Source organism: Loxodonta africana, chromosome 10, assembly GCF_030014295.1.
Source record: "Loxodonta africana isolate mLoxAfr1 chromosome 10, mLoxAfr1.hap2, whole genome shotgun sequence".
NCBI lineage: Eukaryota > Metazoa > Chordata > Mammalia > Proboscidea > Elephantidae > Loxodonta > Loxodonta africana.
The window spans coordinates 30,623,414-30,643,329 of record NC_087351.1 but is presented as its reverse complement, the minus strand read 5'-3'; the positions used below and the strand labels follow the sequence as shown (position 1 = coordinate 30,643,329).

Genomic DNA, 19,916 nt, shown 5'->3' with positions numbered 1-19,916 from the left:
ACAAAAGTTTTTAGTTTTTATGAGGTCCCATTTATTTATTTTTTCTTTTGCCATTTGTTCTTTTGTTATTATACTAGATAATCCATCATTGAAAGCTAGGCCTAACAGCATTGCCCCTTCTTGTTCTTCTGAGAAATTTTGGTTTTAGTTTGCACATTTAAGTCCTTAATCCATTTGGAATTTGTTTTTGTATATGGTGTGAGGCTAGGATCCTGTTTCATTTTTCTGCATGTGGAAATCCAATTTTCCCAGCACCATTTATTGAAGAGACTCTTCTTTCCCCATCGAATGGACTTAGCACCCTTGTCAAAAATCAGTTGACCATAGATATGTGGGTTTATTTCTGGACTCTTAATTCTATTTCATTGGTCTACATGTCTATTGTTATACCAATACCAGACTTGATTGTTGTAGCTGTATGGTGTGTTTTAAAATCAGGAAATGTGAGTCCTCCTTTGTTCTTCTCTTTCGGCATTGTTTTAACTACTCAGGGCCTTTCGCCTTTCCATATAAAGCTGAAGATTTGTTTTTCTATTATTGTAAAGAAGACAGTTGGAATTTTCAATGGGATTGCATTGACTCTAAAGATTGCTTTGGGTAGTATTGACTTCTAAACAATATTAAGTTTTCCAATCCATGAACATGGAACATCTTTCCATTCTATAAATAGAGATAATTTTAGTTCTTCTTTTCCAATCTGAATACCTTTCATTTTTTTTTTTTTTTCTTGTCTTATTGCTCTGGTTAGGACTTCTAATACAGTGTTGAATAGAAGTGGTGAGAGTGGGCAACATTGTCTTGTTTCCAATTTCAAGGGGAAAACTCTCAGTCTTTCCCCATTAAGTATAATGTTGGCTGTTGGCTTTTCATATATGCCCTGAATTGTATTGAGGAATTTCCCTTCTATTCTGATCTTCTTTAGGGTTTTCATCAAGAAAGGGTGTTGGATTTTATCAAATGCTTTTTTTTTTAATCCATAGAGATGATCGTGTGGTCCTTTTCCTTTGTTATATTGATGTGTGTCTTATGTTGATTGATTTTCCAAAGTTGAACAGTTCCTGCATTTCTGGAATAAATCCCGCTTGGTCAAGGTATATGACTCTTTTAATATGCTGTTGGATTCTGCTTACTAGTATTTTGTCGAGGATTTTTGCATCTATATTCATAAGAGATATTGGTCTGTAGTTTTCTTTTTTGTGGTGACTTTGTCTTGTTTGAGTATCAACGTTTTGTTGCTTCATAGAATGAATTAGGGAATATTTCTTCCTTCTCTATCTTTTGGAAGAGTTTGAACAGTATCGGCATCATTTCTTCTCTAAATGTTTGGTAGAATTCTCCAGTAAAGCCATCTGGTCCAGGACTTTTTTTTTGTTGTTGTTTTGGGAGGTTTTTGAGCACTGATTTGATCTCTTCACTTGTTATAGGTCTGTTGAAACTTTTTATTTCCTCTTGAGTCAGTCTGGGTAGGTTATGTGCTTCTAAGAATTTGTCCATTTCGTCTAGGTTATCTATTTGTCATATGCTTGTTCGTAATATTCTATCACAATGTTTTGTTTTCTAAACAATTTTCATACTTGTTGGTAACCTTTCCAAATGGGGATTTTCATAGAAAATTTGAATTTATGGCTAGCCTTATAATAGCCAAAGATAAGGCCATAGTAGGCCACCATTATTTCAGTATAACAATCAGCTAGAGCTCAGTAGCAGCCAGCTTTTTTAAAGGTGGTAATAGCTGAAAAGGTCTTCACTGTCCCCACTCCTTTCTACTGACTCACATCCTGTCTGCTAACTCAGTGGTAATACTTGCCAAGCTCCTGTAGACGTTTGTGTTTATGACCCATCAGACCTGTTAGGTGTCCAGAGAGGTATCTAGACAATACCTTGCCTCCCTTAAATTATGTTTAGAAGACACCTCCAAAGAAATTTTTCTGATGGGTCTTCTATAGGTCCCCTCTGCACATTTGCAACTGCTCTCCATTGCCTTCAAAATAAATCAAAATGGCTTAGTTGACAAGAAAGATCTGTTCACTTGAAGAGGACAGAGAAACTGTTTACTTGAAGCAGGAATCAACTTCCATGTTAATCAAAGTACCCTGGAATGTCAGCATGATTTTATCTTTAGTATCAAATGACTGCTAGTGGTGGGCTGGTTCTATTGTTTCATTTGCCTAAGTACTACATCAATGTCATGGCAACCAGATATGACATGCTGCAAAGAATAACCAGTAGTCACCACTGAATTATTGGCTAGTGTTATGTCACAAGAGAAAGATTTATAGCCTTGGAAACCCTGTGGGGGCAGTTCTACTCTGTCCCGTATAGTCGCTACGAGTCAGAATCAACCCTACGACAATGGGTTTAATGTTTTTTGGTTATTATGTCATTATTTGTAATCAAAGGACATTGTAAAATATAGTCTTAGGAAAAGGTCTTCTTCACTGCGGTTCAAAATGGCTGTTGAGGATATTGGCCACAGGATTGCTTAAAGCCACCTTGATGCCCATCACTTGCAATTTCTTCAGCCCTGAGTACCCTGGCAATGTCTGCTTTTAAACTGGAGATAGGAAGTTGCCAACCATCAATACCTTCCTGAACATAGCTTTCCCTAATGTTGCCTCTGTCTATGGGAATGACAATACACAGTACCTGGAAGTAGGTACCATGTGAAAGATTGTTATAATAACATGGTACGGGTTAATTTATTTTCAGCGAATGAGGGAGATTTTTGGATACCCTGGTGGTGTAGTGGTTAAGAGCTATGGCTGCTAACCAAAAGGTTGGCAGTTTGAATTCACCAGGTGCTCCTTGGAAACTCTGTGGGGCAGTTCTACTTTGTCCTATAGGGTCCCTAGGAGTCAGAATCGACTTGACCGCAGTGGGTTTGTGTTTGGAGGGAGATTTAACTCATCTAATCTCAAAAGGGAAACCCTGGTGGCGTAGTGGCTAAGCGCTATGGCTGCTAACCAGAGGGTCAGGAGTTCGAATCTGCCAGGTGCTCCTTGGAAACTCTATGGGGCAGTTCTACTCTGTCCTATAGGGTTGTTATGAGTCAGAATTGACTCAACGGCAGTGGGTTTTGGAATCTCAAAAGATCCACCACCGGACTGTCAGTTTGTCATACAGTGGTGGCTTGTGTGTTGCTGTGATGCTGGAAACTATGCCACCAGTATTTCAAATACCAGCAGGGTCACCTGTGATAGGTTTCAGCAAAGCTTCCAGACCAAGGCAGACTAGGAAGAAAGGCTTGATGATCTATTTCTAGAAATTAGCCAGTAAAAATCTTATATATATATCACAGTAGAACACTGTCTGAATTGTTTGCCTTGGACACATCATCAGGAGGGATCAACTGCTAGAGGAAGGCATCATGTTGGGTGAAGCAGAGGACCAATGAGAACTTGGAGGTGCTTAGTGAGATGGATTGGCACAACAAGCTGAACAATGGGCTTGAACATGCTGGGGATTGTGAAGATGACACAGGGCTGGGCAATGTTTCATTTTGTTGTACATAAGATCGCATGAGTCAGAGTTGACTCAATGACAGCTAACCACAACAACAATAATCTCAAAAGATGCTTTGTGTGCTGGGCTGCCCCGGGCTCTTGGGCTCAGCAAGCTGGCTTCAGCCTTCCTTCTCCTTCCTTGAGGCCTCCTACATATCTCCTTCAAAGACCATTTCTCCATTATCATCCCTGGTTCTGCTGTTTTTCTCCTGAGGAGATCCAGACTCATTCAGAGAAAAATCTGTCTAATAAATCTCTGATGTTGTGATAAGTGTCCTGATGCAGAAATCGCCAGTTCTGACTTGTAGGGTTTACTATGATATTATATAAAGTTTGTAGCTTTGGAAAGGTCATGGCCATACCCTGGCAGAAAAGGGCAGGGCACAACAGGTGACTGAAGAGGTCAGGACGGGTAGTCAATCAGCTTCAGGGAACAGAGACCAGCCTTGGGGTACCAAGGCCCTGGAAGAGCAACAGAGGAAATTGGATATGATTTACAAGCCTGTGTGCCATGACGATTAGGAAGGGCCAAGAGCAAGCTGTGTGGCTTAGCCAAGGCAGGTTTAATGTCCAAGGATGCAGCTGAGTAAAACCAGGAGGTAAGTGTAAAATAGCAACTTTATTGGGTATAGAGAAACCTGGATACAGAAGATGTAGGCTAGTCATTATGGGGTGGGAAACGAGTGAATAGCCTGACTAAAATCCTCATTTCATATGTTTTATTATCTCATGGACAAATTAAGGGAGTGAGAGGATATAGCAGACAAGGGAAGAGCTGTAGGCTCCCTTCCCCTCTTTCAAAAATATTTCAAGAACTCGAGGCATCATTGGGTAAAGAATTCCTCTTTACCTTGTAAAATCAAGCATGTAAGCGCTATCCTGTTCAAATCTTAGTGTGAACGTCCATAAACAGATATAGAGATCAGTGGCTAAACAGTGTCATCAGGGTAGGAAGGATATTGTAGAGGGCTAGTTTGGATGGTGTGCAGGACTTCACACATAAAGAGACCATCAAGATTGGGGAACTAGGTGTCTAAAGAGATGGGAGGAAGAATTACAAGTGCATGACACCTCGGGGAATTACAGTGGCATTCCATCACCTTTCCCAGGACATGAACTTTATATGATATTATAGCAAGCTCTACTAGTCAGAACTGGGGATTTCTGCATCAGGACAATTATCACAACATCAGAGATTTATTCTCAACCATGCTTATTAGAAAAACTTCCTTCTCAGTGAGTCCAGATTCCGTCAGGAGAAAAATAGCCAAACCAGAGATGATAATGGGGAAGAGCTTCAATCTGGTAATTGACAAGCAAGAGCAGGTTCCAGGAAAAACTTGAACTCCTTTGACTGCTAGCAGTGACTTCAAAGGCAAAAGAACTTAGAGTCATCCTTGCACTTCAACACATTGCCCTGAACCAAGCTGCCATGGACATGATGCATCTGACATCCTTTTGAGCAAAGCAGGATCTGGATATTGGGCAAAGAGGAAAGGAAAACCCTGACTTCTTCCCACTTCCTTCTGGCCATCAGCATTGTCGGCTTCCTGCTGCCCACTCACAGGCAAACTCCCTGACTTTACTCCTGCCAAATGACGGTTTGCCCCAATCCAGTGTCAATTCAACTCTAAACCACTATGCACTGACATGGACTTGCATTTTGGAGATGAGGCATTAATGTCATTGGCACCACCTTTTACCCATCATAGAGCAAAATCTTGAAGCTTTGTTAAAATTGAAAGCAAAGAGTTTTGTTGAGGGAATAGGGACAGCTGCAGCACAAAAGAGCATTGCAATGGGGAAACGTGAAGTACCAGTAGACAGAACACGCCAATCCGAAGGGGAGGAACTGGGGCTGGAGTAATAGGGCTGGATGAGAAAGTACAAAACACAATATTCTGACTGATTTACAGTGATTGAGGTCAGTCAAAGGTGAGACAAAGTAAAGCATAATCTTTGACATTATTGGTTACATGAATACATCAATTGGCTAAAAGACATAACTGAAAGACATGGGGTCAAAGTGGGAGTCGCTGTGTGTTGGCTAAAAAGCAATGACATGACGGAAATTTTCAGGAGTGGGTCTGTTAAAAGTCACCTCGTTCAACGCATTAATCTCTGGAGGAGATTGGGAACAAAGAGATTTCATTTAGGAAACAAATGAGTTTCCTTGAGGTACTCACATTCTTTAGATGACAGCAAAGAAACCTATTTCCTTAACAACAATAGGGGCTGGTTTCTTGGCAGCAAAGGTAGAATCTGGGGGAAAAGTTACATTGAGCTCTAAGAGTTAGTTCAGTTATTTTGAAATATGTCAGATGCCTCTGTTTTGATTTTATCCCTTATCATGCTGAAAAACACAGACGTTCTGTTTGTATCTGAGCCAGTTCTTTTTTTTCCATCTTAGAGGTTACAGAGAAAGACTGCGGTAAGGCATTTGAGGTCAACACTTACTGAGGAACGCTCCAAGGAGGCCACCCTGCCCTTAGTACAGACACAGAAGACTGAGGGCCTGTGGTTGGCCTCACTGTGGAAGGCTGGTGCACAGGAGGCCTCGTTAATGAGATTCTGGAGACCACTTGTTCCTGTTTTACGTCATTTAAGAGGGAATGCAGAGGAACTAACTTCACTGTGTTACAGGGACTTTCTGTCTGTGTTATCTCAGTTTGGTCTCACCGATTCTATGAAGCTGACTTGTCACTGTGTATCATAACTGTATGCGAATGTCCAGTCTTTTTCCCTAGACCTTTAGCTCTGGAGGACACAAATTGTCCTTATTTACATGTACATCTCCAGAGCCTAGAGGAGGGCTGGACACATTGTAAAACAGAATGTGTATTTTTGAATGAATAAGTAGTTGAGTATTGTTCAGTTCCCTTAAAAGATCAAGGAAAGCTTATGAAATCAAATACACACTGCTAGGATGTGAGGGTATGGCTGAGATGCAATGTGGGCTATTTCTATTTGATCACATAGTGGCACAGGAAAAGTAAGTTCACACAATTTTCATTATATTTTTAGACCAGTTGTTGTCAATGATTTATGGTTCGAAAATTTCTAGGGGCATTTTTGGAAGCCATAACGATTCGGGAAGGTTTGGTACAGACGTTTAATAGTCAAGGGCCAGTTATGCAGCAATTGAGACAGGGAAGATATCCTGCTGGCTGAATTAAATAAGGGCTACAGTTCAAGGCCCTATGTGCTCGATCAGCTATAATTAAATCTAAACCTAAGTGCAGATCACCATATAACTTTTACTGCTGGCACCCAAGAACTACTTGTGATTAACAAACTAGCTGCTTAGTCAAGATAGGGGACTACGTTTCAAGGCCCTGTGTGCTTGACCAACTATAAATTACTAATAATCTTCCTGAGTTGTTTTTCAAGGCCTCGCCAGGTACAGAGCATGTGCAGTAAAGATCAACGTGGATTATGAACGACCTTCCACATGAGACAAACATGAACAAGGACCCCTCACTGGGGCTCAAACCAAGATCCAGAGGCATCACCCATGCACAACATCCCAGAATAAGTTCCGTTTGACCCCCCGGCAGCTTTTGTGACAGACTCCATCTTGGTTCCAGCAACCTCTGCAAGGAAGTCCATCTTGAATTCTAACTATGCATGCATTTGGTTTTCATAATCCCTCCCCTTCTCCCGGAAATCTCCACCCATCTAATGAATAAAGATAATACCTCCCCCGCCCCATAACTTTTATAAGCCCTAAGGAATCCTTTGTCCAGCGACAGACTGAAGGCTAGGGTAGGTGGAAACCCCTCTCCCTCTCTCTCTCGTGAGCCTTGTACTCTGTCCCTAATAAACCTTTGTTTGTGTGGAATCTCTGATCCTCCCCTGGTCATTCTTGGTCAAAAGGAGGTAAGAACCTAAGCAGGGCTTAGTCCTGAGCTGGGAAGCCCTGCCCTGTAACACAATGAGCAGTAAAGTTCTTCAGAATGAAGAATTAGCCTTCGTCCTATACAACTTATCAGTGTCCTCCTGGATAGAAATGTGTGTGAGAAACCAGTTTATAATCATTTGCGCCTCTAACCTAACTCCGTCATATTTTGTATGGTTTTAAAATACAAGAAATTTCCTGGGAATGAAACTACCATATCAATTGAAGGAAATCATATTCTTTGCAAGGTGTTTGATAGACTGGGGTGGATAGTGAGATCGGGTCATAAAACAGTTTCATCCATTTCCTTTTCACCGGGTTAGAAAAACAGCAACTCATTTTGAAATGGATCAGATTTTGTCAACTTTTCTGGTGTTTTAGCTACCAAAAAACCAAACCTAACTCAATGAGGTCGAGTCAATTCCAACTCACAACCACCCTATAGGACAGAGTAGAACTGCCCTACAGGGTTTCCAAGAATTGGCTGGTGGATTTGAACCGCTGACCTTTTGGTTAGCAGCCAAACACTTAGCTACTGCACCACCAGGGCTCCATTTCAGCTACAATATCGTGGTAGTTAGCACTTGTGAACCTGTATCAATAGCTTTTTTGAGAAGGAAGTAGTAATTAAAGGAAAAGGAGTGATAACACAGGAAGTATGATTTAGGAGTAACATCAGTACAAAAAACGTTACTAAGGGTTCTGTATGGTCTGGTTTGGGAGGAGGCCTGTGGGACGGTGCGGGGTAGGGGGGTGATACCATGAGTTACTGCACTGGGCAACAGCAGCCTTAGTGAGGCCACTGCGAGAATGACTTCTTTCATTAACCCCATGGAAAATGTGAGGAAGTGTCCCAGCAAGCACTGGGATACCCTTGGGTAATGATGAGAATACAGAGCCTGCCTGTACTTTCTTTTGGAAAGATTGGATAAATACAACCAAATCCTCCACTTTCAGTTTTGTCTTTTCTCCTGTCATTGGTTCTTTATTCTTCAGTGGAAACATTTTTCAAGGTAGAATTGCTCAAATTACAGCTGTAGATAAAGTGTGAAATGTACACACGGGAGCAAAATGAGCTGCCTGATGTCAGGGGGTATGCAGATAAATATTTTAAAATTGTTAATTGTTATGTGTTTATTTTAATGTGAATGAGTAATTAGCACACCAACTCGTAGTTTTATGTACTTGAGTGATTAGGGCCAAATTGTGTAAAAGAGTGAATTGATGAAAAGGAAAATACTAATTAATGGTGCTGGTGAATGGGGCCATGGTCTTGGGATGACTGAGATCTGAGAAATCCTGAGAAAAGCAGTCATGGTTGCCTAGGTCTACACCCTCTTTGCTGGATTTCTCAAACAAGTTTGATCACTTGTTTCCCAGCAATGGTCATTACCACTGATGTGGGGTTTTCCCTTTGTTGTCTTTCAGAGGGATCTTTGGCCTCTTACACTGCCAAGGTATGTTCTTCCTCCCAAACCAGGATATTTCCCTGTCTGGAGCATTATCCCTTACTCCAGCTTGGTCTCTTGCCTGCCTCCCATCCTTCTCTTGAGAGGGACAAGATTGGTTATCTGTCCACAGTACATGGACTTCTTCAAAAACAGATCAGAATTTGAACCAGAGCTCTGCTATTCACCAACCATGTGACCTCAGACAAGGAACTTACCTTCTCTTTTCCACTAGGGAAAGATTGAAACTGGTTACAAAAAGACAGTGCAATAAAATGCCATTTTCAATGAAAACAAAACAAAACAAAACCCTGTATAGATGCACAAAAATAATAATTCTGTTGGTGGGTCACCCAGCATGTATCATCTCTGGAAGAGTGGGGAGAGTGTTACCTACAGCACAGTGTTGTTGTGAGGCTTTATCCCAATGGCCTTGTATGAAATAGGTGCTTCAAACAGGTGATGCCTTCCTTGTTTATTTTCAGGACTCCTTGGAAAACCACAGGGCATATACATTGCCTTGGTTAGCACCCATCAAAGCTTCCTTTTAGGTTTAATAAGTTTTAGTTTCCTTGTTCTTCTATTGAACTACAGGTAGATGAATCTTTTCAGAGACAGTCAAGGATGAGAACTGCTTCGTTCATGTTTGCTGACTGATTGATATTCCTCAGTGTATCAACTGGTCCTCAAACCTAGACATCGTCAGAGGCGCCAGATCATCCCATATTCTTTTGTGCTGATCTTTTCTCTTGCTCAGTTGAACAACTCTTCTGTAGGGCAGGCTTTGGCATCTTGTCTATAATAAACATAGTTATAATTTTTTTGACAATCTTAAAGTAACAATGCCATATATATATATATATATATATATATATATAGACTTGGTGGCTCCTAACAACAAAGCATATATTTATGTATGTATATATATGTACACATACATACACATATGAACAACATGACAATGATTTTATTCAAGCAATCAAGTACATATGCTTGATTTAGGCATAATATCTTAAGAAAATCAAATTTACGTAGTCAAAAAAATTCAGAAATGTGGACTGAATTTCCAGTAAACATCCCTCTATACACACACACACACACACACACACACACACACACACACAGCCCACATACCTGTACATTCCTGAATCAAGGACTCAGAGAACCACAGAGAGTCCGAGCTGGAAAAAATTTTGTAAGGTTTTTCCTCCCAAGGCCTTTTCACAGCGGAGGTACAAAACGGTGGGGTGATCTGCCAAGCTGCCACAGAAAACTAAAGACAGAACTGGGAATCAAGCACATATCTACTTGATTTGAGAATTCCATTAGTTCTATGTGGCAATTAGAAAACGAGATGGGTATGTATGTAACCTGTTGAGATCTCCAGGAGAACATGCAGGATCAGGGCAGTGGGATGAAGGGAAGGAAGGAAGGGGCTAGAGATGGATATTTGAGGGAGAAGGAGGATGTCACAGAGAGAGTTCTTTGGATGAGTACTTAGAAGACTGAGGAGAGATGGAGAAAAATGAAGAGAATGTCAAGTACTGAGAATCCGAAGTGTGGAGAAGGACTAGTGACTACCTTCGGGTGTATGAAACACAGATGCCTGCTCTCTTCATTCCCTCCTCTTGAACAGAAACATGAACGTTAAGAATTTGGACTTCTGCAGAACGCCCTGCAGCAACTCCAGAAAGCCCAATTGCCACCACACAGCATGCCAGGGCTCTGAACTCTAGGCTCTGCCAAAGTCTCCACCCTGATCATCCACTCGTCCTAGTGGGAGGCTGGTGGGTTCACTAAGATTGTGTAGACACCCTCCCCCGCCCCCATACTCGGGGTATTGGTGATCCAACCCTTGTTCACATGTGGGGAATTGCTCAGTCCTCCCTGCTATACTTCTTCGGAATCAGCACTCCTCACTGATCCCAGCCCACAGCCCCTCTTACAGCTTCTCTAGTTGCTAAGGGTCCACTGCAAGGGCCGTCCGGCAAAGAGGAGAGAGACCTGGCCGCCCTTTGCCACGACGACGGCTATGTGTTAATGTGCCTTCTCGCAAGCAGACGGCAGGAGCTGCTGTGAAATCCTTCGCTTGAGGTCTCGCTGGCTTCCGCAGGTCTTGTTTTCTCCGCGGGTCCTTCCACAAACCCATTCTTCCTAGGCTGGAAGAAGGGACAGGAGGATCCGGCGAGACGGACGGACGGGCGGATGGGAGAGAGACAGACAGACAGACCTCAGGACAGACAGAACAGAAAGGAGGGGTGGTGGTAGTGGTGTGCATTACTTAAGGACGGGAAATCCTTTCTGGGATGATGCTCTCTGAGTAAAAGCTAAAAATCCCTTTTGAAAAATTGACTTCTTAGTTTGGGCAGACGAAGTGCATTTATCCATGGCCGCCCTAATAAAACTCCCGATGGCGTTGACCCTGAGCGCCCCCTTGTGTCTGGGCACGCGCCGTCCTTCTTCAGTTCCTCTTTTTTCCTAGAGACTCCGCTACCGCGGGGGCGGGTCACGGGCTCCTGGGGAGGGATTTGGAGGCAGTACACGGAGGGAATTCTGTTTTCCTTAGAGAAACAAAACAAAACTTGCTGGCACATCCCTGGAAGTTTCGCCCGGAGTCTTCTCGCTCTCAGCGCCTTTGTCAGCTCTGGCCAGTTCCCGGGGCTGCCACCCTAGCCAGCAGGGGGCGATGTACTGTTTGAGCCCCACGGACCAGTACCAAAGAACCCCAAACCTCACTACCTTGGAGTTGGTTCTGACTCAAAGCTACCCTACAGGACGGAGTGGAACTGTCCCATAGGGTTTCCGAGGCTATAAATCTTTATGGAAGCAGACTGCCACATCTTTCTTGCACTGAGCGGCTGATAGGTTCGAAATGCCCACCTTTCCGTTAGCAGCAAAGCACTTTAACCACTGGACCACCAGGGCTCCTCTGTGGGCCAGTAGGGGACCAGAATGTTCCTCCCTGGTTCTTCTTGGCTGGGATGACCTCAAACATTCAAATCGCTTTTCTGACAACTAATGAGAACCACAGGGTGCCAAACATGAAAGATTTAATTAGCATAAGCCAACACATCTGGCAAAGTGCAAAGTTTTCACCATAATTTATTGGCCCCCAAGCCATGTCCCCTCTACCCACCACCTGGAGTGTTTTACTCTCTTGCTCCTAGAGGGCAGGGCAGGCACACATCTACTGAGCACCTACTGTGGGCCACATTTTTCCACACCCAGAGCTGACTTGGTGTGGGGTGGGAGGCAGACAGGAGGTAGACAGGACAGGACTGCTGCAGCACTCCACCCAGGTGCTGGATTGCCTTCTTCCAAGGACATCATGCGCATGTGGGCACTGCCTTCTGCATCATTGTTAGTCCTCCCTACCCACTCCACTATCACTTTTCCACTGTCTAGCCTTTTGGTTATCAGGGATTTCCCTGAGCAGGCTGGGTAAGCAGGAATATGGGGCAGTCTGAGTATGATGTTTTTATTTTTTAGACATCTTTTTTGTAGGTATACTTTTAAGGAGCCCCCACGGTGAAAGCGGTTTGCAATAGGCTGCTGACCTAAAGGTTGGCAGTTTGAACTCACCCAGCTGCTCCAGGGAAGAAAGCCTCGCAAACTGCTCCCATAAGGATTACAGTTAAGAAAACCCTATGAAGCAATTCTACTCTGTAACACATGAGGCCCACTGTACCTTACAACAACAACAATGTATAATTTTGAATAGGCAATGTATATGCTTCTGGTGAAATAATTCAAACAGCAGGCAATAGAAGACAAAGTGTTCCTACAACCCCATCTCCTACTCTTCCAGTTTGGCCAGAAGACATCATTATTACCAGTTTTTTTTGAGTCCTTTTACAGGAATTGTATATATAAGCACATTATTCTAGTAGGTATCTAATTCTTCTACACACTCCTTTATGCTGATACATTGACTTGACAGTTTGGAAACCTGTCCCCATACCCTATCTCATCAAATCGTTAAAACACCATGGGCAACAGACACTTTAAGGAAACCAAAGGCCAGATAACCTGTAGTTGCAGAAGTAACGTGGCTTATCCACGAAAGCCTCTGCTGGGTCTTTCTTCTCACAGCTCTTATCCTGGTGTGTAATTACGCACTTATTTTGTTATTCTTTTTTAAATATTTGTGTTCTCTGCTGCATTGTCAGCTGCATGATATACAAAATTAGTGTCTATATTTGTTCACCAGTGTTCACACTGTCTGAATATAGTAAGAACTCAAAACTATTTGTCAGCTGCCTGACTGACTGAAGAAATACCCATTGCATGATAAGCTATTGCATATTGAATATAACTGAATACTTTCACAGACTCTAAGAAGAAGCTATCTTAACCTTCATTTTAAAAACATAAGAACTGTCTCTGAGAGATGAAGTTGTTTGTCCAAGGTCACATAATTTAAGTGGCAAGCCATGATTCAAGTCCAGTCTGTTTCCCATTTTTTTTTTTTAGTCACTAGGGCTGCCGTAACAGAAATACCACAAGTGGATGGCTTTAACAAAGAGAAATTTATTTTCTCACAGTCTAGTAGGTTACAAGTCCAAATTCAGGGCATCTGCTCCAGGGGAAGGCTTTCTCTCTCTGTTGGCTCTGGAGGAAGGTCCTTGTCCTCAATCTTCCCCTGGCTGAGGAGCTTCTCAGGAGCAGGAACCCCGTGTCCAAAGGACGTGCTCTGCTCCCGGTGCTGCTTTCTTGGTGGTATGAGGTCCCCTACTGTCTGCTTGCTTCCCTTTCCTTCTGTCTCTTGAGAGATAAAAGGTGGTGCAGCCCATACCCCAGGGAAACTCCCTTTACCTTGGATCAGAGAGGTGACCTGAGTAAGGGTGGTGTTACAATCCCACCCTAATCCTCTTAACATAAAATTACAATCACAAAATGGAGGACAAGCACACAATACTGGGGGAATCATGGCCTGACCAAGTTGATACACATATTTTGGGGGGACACAGTTCAATCCATGACACATTCCTTTATACAGTGACACCTGGAGGAACTCAATAAGTATAAAGGCCATGTTCGTCAAGCTCCATTTAATATTCCATATTACTTTTGGACTTTTCTAATTTTAAACCAAAATTTTGCATGATTTACACGCAAATTATAGTAATTTACAAAATTCATAGCAAAACTGAACTTGAATTGATCAGCAGCAATTAGAAAGAATTGTGAGGAAGTCTGCAGTTTTTGCAATCAGAAAGGTGGAAGAATATCGATTTCCCAATCCTTACAGACTCCCTGGCAAAATTCGTTGTCTTCCCCCAGTCACAATAAAACAAAAATAAAACACTGTGCAGCATCTGAAATAAAAGCTTCCAGTTCAAAAGAATTATTCATAACTGACACTTTCTGACCACCCCCGTTTTTGCCTCTATGCCCTGCCTATTTATGCCCCTGAGCACAAATGGACCAGCTCTTTTTCCTCATGTTCTTCAATGGGTATCAGAGATTACTCTCAGAGATCTTCCTTGTAGCATATGGGTGGGGTCACCATCATTCCTGCCTGGTCTTCAAGCTAGGAGAGCATGGGGGGTTCTTGCCCCTGGTTGGAATTAAGACTAGCTGTGGATTTTGGTGCAGAAAGAGAAGAATCTGAGAGGACAATAGGAGGTGGTCAGAGCTGTATGAAAGGACGGAGATGGAAAAGATGGATTCCATTGTCTCTGCTCCATTTTGCTGAATCTCTCTTTTTTGAAGGCTTTTCTGATTCCTCATCTTCATGGCAGTTCTGAGGCATTTGTCTCAAGTTAGGGTCAGGCGGTTAGTTTCAGGGATTGATTTTGAATCTCTTTTTTGTTGAAATAACTGTGGGACACCAAACAAGTTTAGGAGATTCCACTTTTAAGTTTACCTCTCTTATTTGTTCCAAAATTAAGGACACTGTTCTTTCTCATTATCAACCTCATTGGCCCCACTAAGATCAAAAGATTTGGGAGAAATAAATTCCTGGAAAACTGAAAAGTGCACAGAACTAGAAATATGGGTTTTGGTTTTAGCACCCTCCAGAATACTGTCTAGAGGTGTGTCCTTGGGCTCTTTCCTCTACTTTAGTAGGGTTCTCCAAACTGAAATTTACTCTCAATTTTCTGGTTGGGAGTCCTTAGTGCTGCCATTTTGCTTAATTTTTTCACTCAATTATAGAAATTTGAGAAGTACTTTTGAATTGTGTTACAGTGCGTGGGATTCAGGTGCTCTCTTGCCTATGTGGGCTACTCATTCCCTCATCAAATCTGCCTCTGCAGTTACATACAATCCTTACAATTGTCACTTCAGGCATATAGTGGTCAAGGTGTTTTGTCTTGATTCCAGGTGCCTCACCTTGATAACCTTGCCAGTGTGTTTTCTTTCCTTTATCTGAAGTCCAGTGTTCCATCCTGTGATGCCAGGCCTGTCTTTGGCTCTGTCATGTTGGTTTGCTTCTTGGCCGTTCCTGATGACCACACTCCACTCTTCCAGTAAGAGCCTTTATGATGTTTCTTGGCTCCAGCTCCCCATGCTTGGTCGATGCCTGCAGGTGGATCTCCCTGAGGCTGACTGGCTGCCTCTTGAGCTCAGCCTAGAAGATCATCCCAGTTTCTGACCTTTGCTACAGTCCTAATCCAACCCTTACTTGGAAGCATCCTTGGATTCATTTTCTGGTCTTTGTTTTCTGTATTTACATGCTTGAATGTCTGTTATGGTCATTATTCTTATATCTCTCAGCCCCTACCCAACAATAGGCCCCACTGGATCCCTGGTTCTGGCCTCTCCTCACTGTCTACGATTTTCACTTAGTTTGGCCTATAAATCTTGGATGCCTATTGTACAAGAGGGTCATGTGTCAAGCTGTGATTTTCCTCATCCCCAAGACTCTAAGCTCCCTTTCCCTGCTGGCCCAGAGGGGAACAGCTCTATGTTTGCAAGCCCCAGAGACGAAATGGAGATTGCTGACTCAAATTGAGGATCACCATCTCAGTCTGTCCTCAGCAGTTCCCTCAGTTCAGAGACTCAGTAATGGAGAGCATGATGATGTGGCAGGAAAGGTTCTGAAGAGATGGAGAAGCATGGAAGGTATGGGAAGGGATGACATGACCTTAGGTGGAGAATGAGGTTGGTACCCAGAAGCAAGATGATGGTGGTGCCTTTACTGAAATGGGAGAACTCCTCTTTTTTCTTCCACTTCAGATTCATCAGTAAGTTCTGTTGTTCTACATCCAAATTACATCCAGAATCTTACACATCTCTCCCAAATCATCATCCCCTCTGGCTGGACAGCTATAGCCTCCAGACTGATAATAGCCAGAGCAATCTTTAAATCATAGATCACATCTCTTCACTCATGTATTAAAAATTCTGACAGAGGCTCAATTTCACTTAGAGTTAAATCCAAAGTCTTTATCACGGCCTCCTGGGCCCTGCATGTTCTCACTCCCTCCTGAACCCTATTAGGTGTCTCCTCACTCATTCTTTTCAGTCACTTTGACCTATATTGCTTTTCCTCAAACATGTCAAGCTGTTACCCTCTAAGGCCTTTGTTTGTTGTTCCCACTGCTCTTTATCTTTGCATGTCTCTCTTCTTGTCAATCAGGTGTCAGCACTTCCCAAAGGCCTTCTGCATTCCACAGTCTAAGGCTGCCACCCCCTCTCCAGGCACTCCCCAGCATGAATCTCCTCCATTGAATTTTTTCCTTTAGCACTTATCTCTGCTTTAATCTTATTTATCCATTTGTTTATTTTTTATTGTCTGTCTCCCTCACTAGGATACAAGAGTTGTCAAAGAAGGAATCTTGTCTTGCTTGTTCATCATTGTATCCTCAGAGCCTAGAACAGCACCGAGCATATAGCAAGTCCGCAAAATATATGTGGAGAAGGAATTTATGAATTAATGAAAGAAGATGATATGCATAAGGACACAAATTTGACAGGGTCTAGAGTGGCTGGGTGAATAGGACCCTCAGTTCTGGGTTGAAAGAAATGCTGTTCATGGGCTGAGAGGAGAGATGTGATCTGCTGACTCCAGTGAAGAAGGTTCATTAGTCCTCTCCTCACAGAGTTGTGGTTCTATCCATCAATACCCGCCCCATGAGCAAGTTCCCTCATGTTGCTCTGTTTGTGCTCAGAAGAGCAAGAACAGCTCTCAACATTTTGTAGTGCTGATCTGATGACTGGATTACAGGTAGCTCTGGGCAGCCAGTGGCTCTGGTAAAAAAAGGGGAGGTTTTACAGGCCAGGATACTGAGAGATTGGATGATTTCTTTTATCTTTAGGTAACTTTATGTTGGCACTTTCAGAGCCTCCTGCCCTTCCACCCCACAACCTGTTTGAATTCTACATTACATAATAGCTCTTCCCTCCCCCTTGCATGAAGTTTGGGTCTGTTTCTAACACTTTTCTGGTTAGTCTAAAGGTATTAAAATGTCCTCCCACCATCTTAAGTCTTAAAAGACTTACTCCAGTAAGTATTTTTTCATGTCCCATGTAAATGGAAAAGCCAAAATTTAAATTTTGAAGGTGTTCTTGTACTCCAATTCGGACCTGCTTTGGGTGGGAAGCTTGGTGTAGGAAAGGGGGATATGAGTATTATCTTCTGTCTTTCCCTGTCTTGACCATTCACTTGTCTCTTTACAGTTGGTTTCCAGCTCCTTTAGGGTCTACTGAGCCACCTGGAAATGCAAAACCACCAACGGCTACTCCAAAAACTAGGCCACAATTGCAGCTGCTGTTTGTGGTACTGAGATGAGCGTAACTTACTATCATGGCAGAGAGGTGAGAGGAAAGGCAAACTTGTTGTCTGGGTGGGTCTGGAAGAGGAATTCAAGTAGGGAGAGCAGAACTCGCAGACCCACAGGTAGGGGTGCAGATCTGATGGCATTTTTTTTCTGTTTTATCTTGAGTCACACCTCTAAGAAGTCCCATCCTTCAACCCCAACAATTAATTGGCTGGTTGCACTTGTACACAGTTTCCCATTTCTTATTGCATACCTGGGATGGAGCAGGGAAGAGGTTCTCATTATTTTACCCCTGCTTTTTTTTTTGGTGGATCCCTAATATTCTTTTCTGGAGCCTGTCTCCCACTCCTGTATTGGATATGAGTGGACTGCAGATTCACAGTTGGTGACAGCTACAGAGGCCAGAATGAACAAGCTACCTTGTCCTCCCTTCACCTTTTGCCACTAGCTGACTAGCTGCCTTCCTTCTTCAGGACTTAGATTTGAAAATGCCAGAAAGATGCTCACCTCTTCTTCAGTTGCTACTAGAATGTGCCCACATGTATGCCTAAACAATTGATTTCATTCCAAGTTTGGCCTGGGATCCTGGGTCCTCCTTTAGCAGTTTAACCACTAATACCTGGAAATATGATGTACTCTGCTTTGAAAATAACTCTAAGGGTTAAACTTTTCTTTTTGTTCTTATGACTCTTTCTTTCTGTCTCTCTTCCTCCCTCCCTCCCTTTAGTCCTGTTGTACAGAATAAAGATTCCATCTAACTTAAAACTTATGATTCAATTCTAATAAAGGAAATTGGGAAGATAGTCAGAATTAATCACATTTGTTTTCTCCTAATTTCCTGAGACCCATTTACCTCTTGGGAGGGGAAGAGGCAATATCAGGGGAGGCCCAGCCTCTTGGACTAAGGCAAGTGAGAGGGGCAAGTCCGTGCTGCATTATGACACAGGGAATTTCTTTATGTAGATCTCTGTATTTCCAAGAAATACCAGATTAGTGGGCCTACAGCAAACTGTGATTAAATGACAGCAGATGGACAAAAACAGACACTCATAGACTATATCAGATGAATAGCAAAGAAGTATACCGTAGGGATAACAAGTTGAGTCGGCTCAATTCAACTGATTGATGATGGGCGTGTGAGTGATGGGCAAAGACGCTGAGGTCCAGGTTGAGTGGTGTTACAGGGGCATGGCTGTACTGGGGGACATGGACACTGAGGAGTAGCACAGAGAGTTCATACAGGCATTTAGTAGATTCTGTCTAAGCAAACTGGAACCATTTAAAATTGAGGTGAGTCCTGTGGAGATCGTTGGTCACAGGCAATAGTGTAGAACATCTTTCTGAGTCTTCGGCTATACCTGCAGCTTGGATACCTTCCTCTTGTGAGGTGACGGTAGGTTAAAGGCACCTGTGCTGTACTATTATGACAGCTCCAGCGGCCATTCCTACAGTGGACATTTGGACTGTGACAAACATTAGCTACCGCAGCAAAGGTTGTTTGGAGGAACACATTTCTGCCTTTGCAATTTTCTTGTATTGGTTACTTCTTTGCATTTTATTTTTGCACTGGACCTGGGTGTGTCGTACATGCTGGGTATTGAACCACTGAGCCCTAGTTAAATGAGATTGGGCATGGCATGTGCTCATCATTCCCAAGAACCCCAACCGCAGAAGGAGGCACAGTCGAGAGTTGTACAGGTTTGGAGCCATTTTCCTGAAAGAGAAGAAGTAATATATCTTTTGTCTCCCAGTCCAATCATGGCAGACTCCCTTGGAACTAACCCAGTCGGACTCTCTGTTGTCATGCTTCAGTTTTGTTCCATCTCCTCCCAGATCCTGTGTTTTTTCCCTTCCCCAGGGCCATAACTGCTGCTCCCTTCTCCCTTGATTGCTGCCAGATTTACTACTCCTCGTGCCCTGGCCCTTGGGCTTCTTTTCTTACCCAGTCTCCTGGGTAAGCTCCTGTGAGAACAGATCTAGTCGGCGGTCCTGGGGTTCAGGAGCAGCTGATTCCCCTTCCTACTCTGGGACCTCTAGATATAGTGCAGTCCCTGAGGGTGGGGCAGGCAAAGCAGCAAGAATTCTGAGTCTCGAAGATAAAGAAACCCACAGATCAGGTACATGGGCCACTCGTGTAACAAAAATCACTACCATTGAGTCGATTCAGACTCATAGCAACCCTAAAGACAGAGTAGAACTGCTCCATAGCATTTCCAAGGCTATAAATCATTATGGAAGCAGACTGCCACATCTTTCTCCCTTGGAGTGGCTGGTGGATTCAAACAGCTGACCTTTCAGTTAGCAGCTGAATGCTTTAACCACTGTGCCACCAGAGCTCCTA

The 19,916-nt window shown here is 43.0% G+C and overlaps 1 protein-coding gene across 1 annotated transcript; it reads right to left on the bottom strand.

Annotated features, from left to right (window-relative positions):
* Positions 1 to 18,803: 18,803 nt before the first annotated feature.
* On the bottom strand, positions 18,804 to 19,565 carry RNASE2 (ribonuclease A family member 2). Its single transcript, XM_010601008.3, is given in 2 exon segments — positions 18,804 to 19,102; positions 19,105 to 19,565. Coding segments are annotated over 2 exon segments (429 nt in total). The 5' UTR covers positions 19,286 to 19,565; the 3' UTR covers positions 18,804 to 18,854.
* Between the last annotated feature and the right edge of the window lie 351 nt (positions 19,566 to 19,916).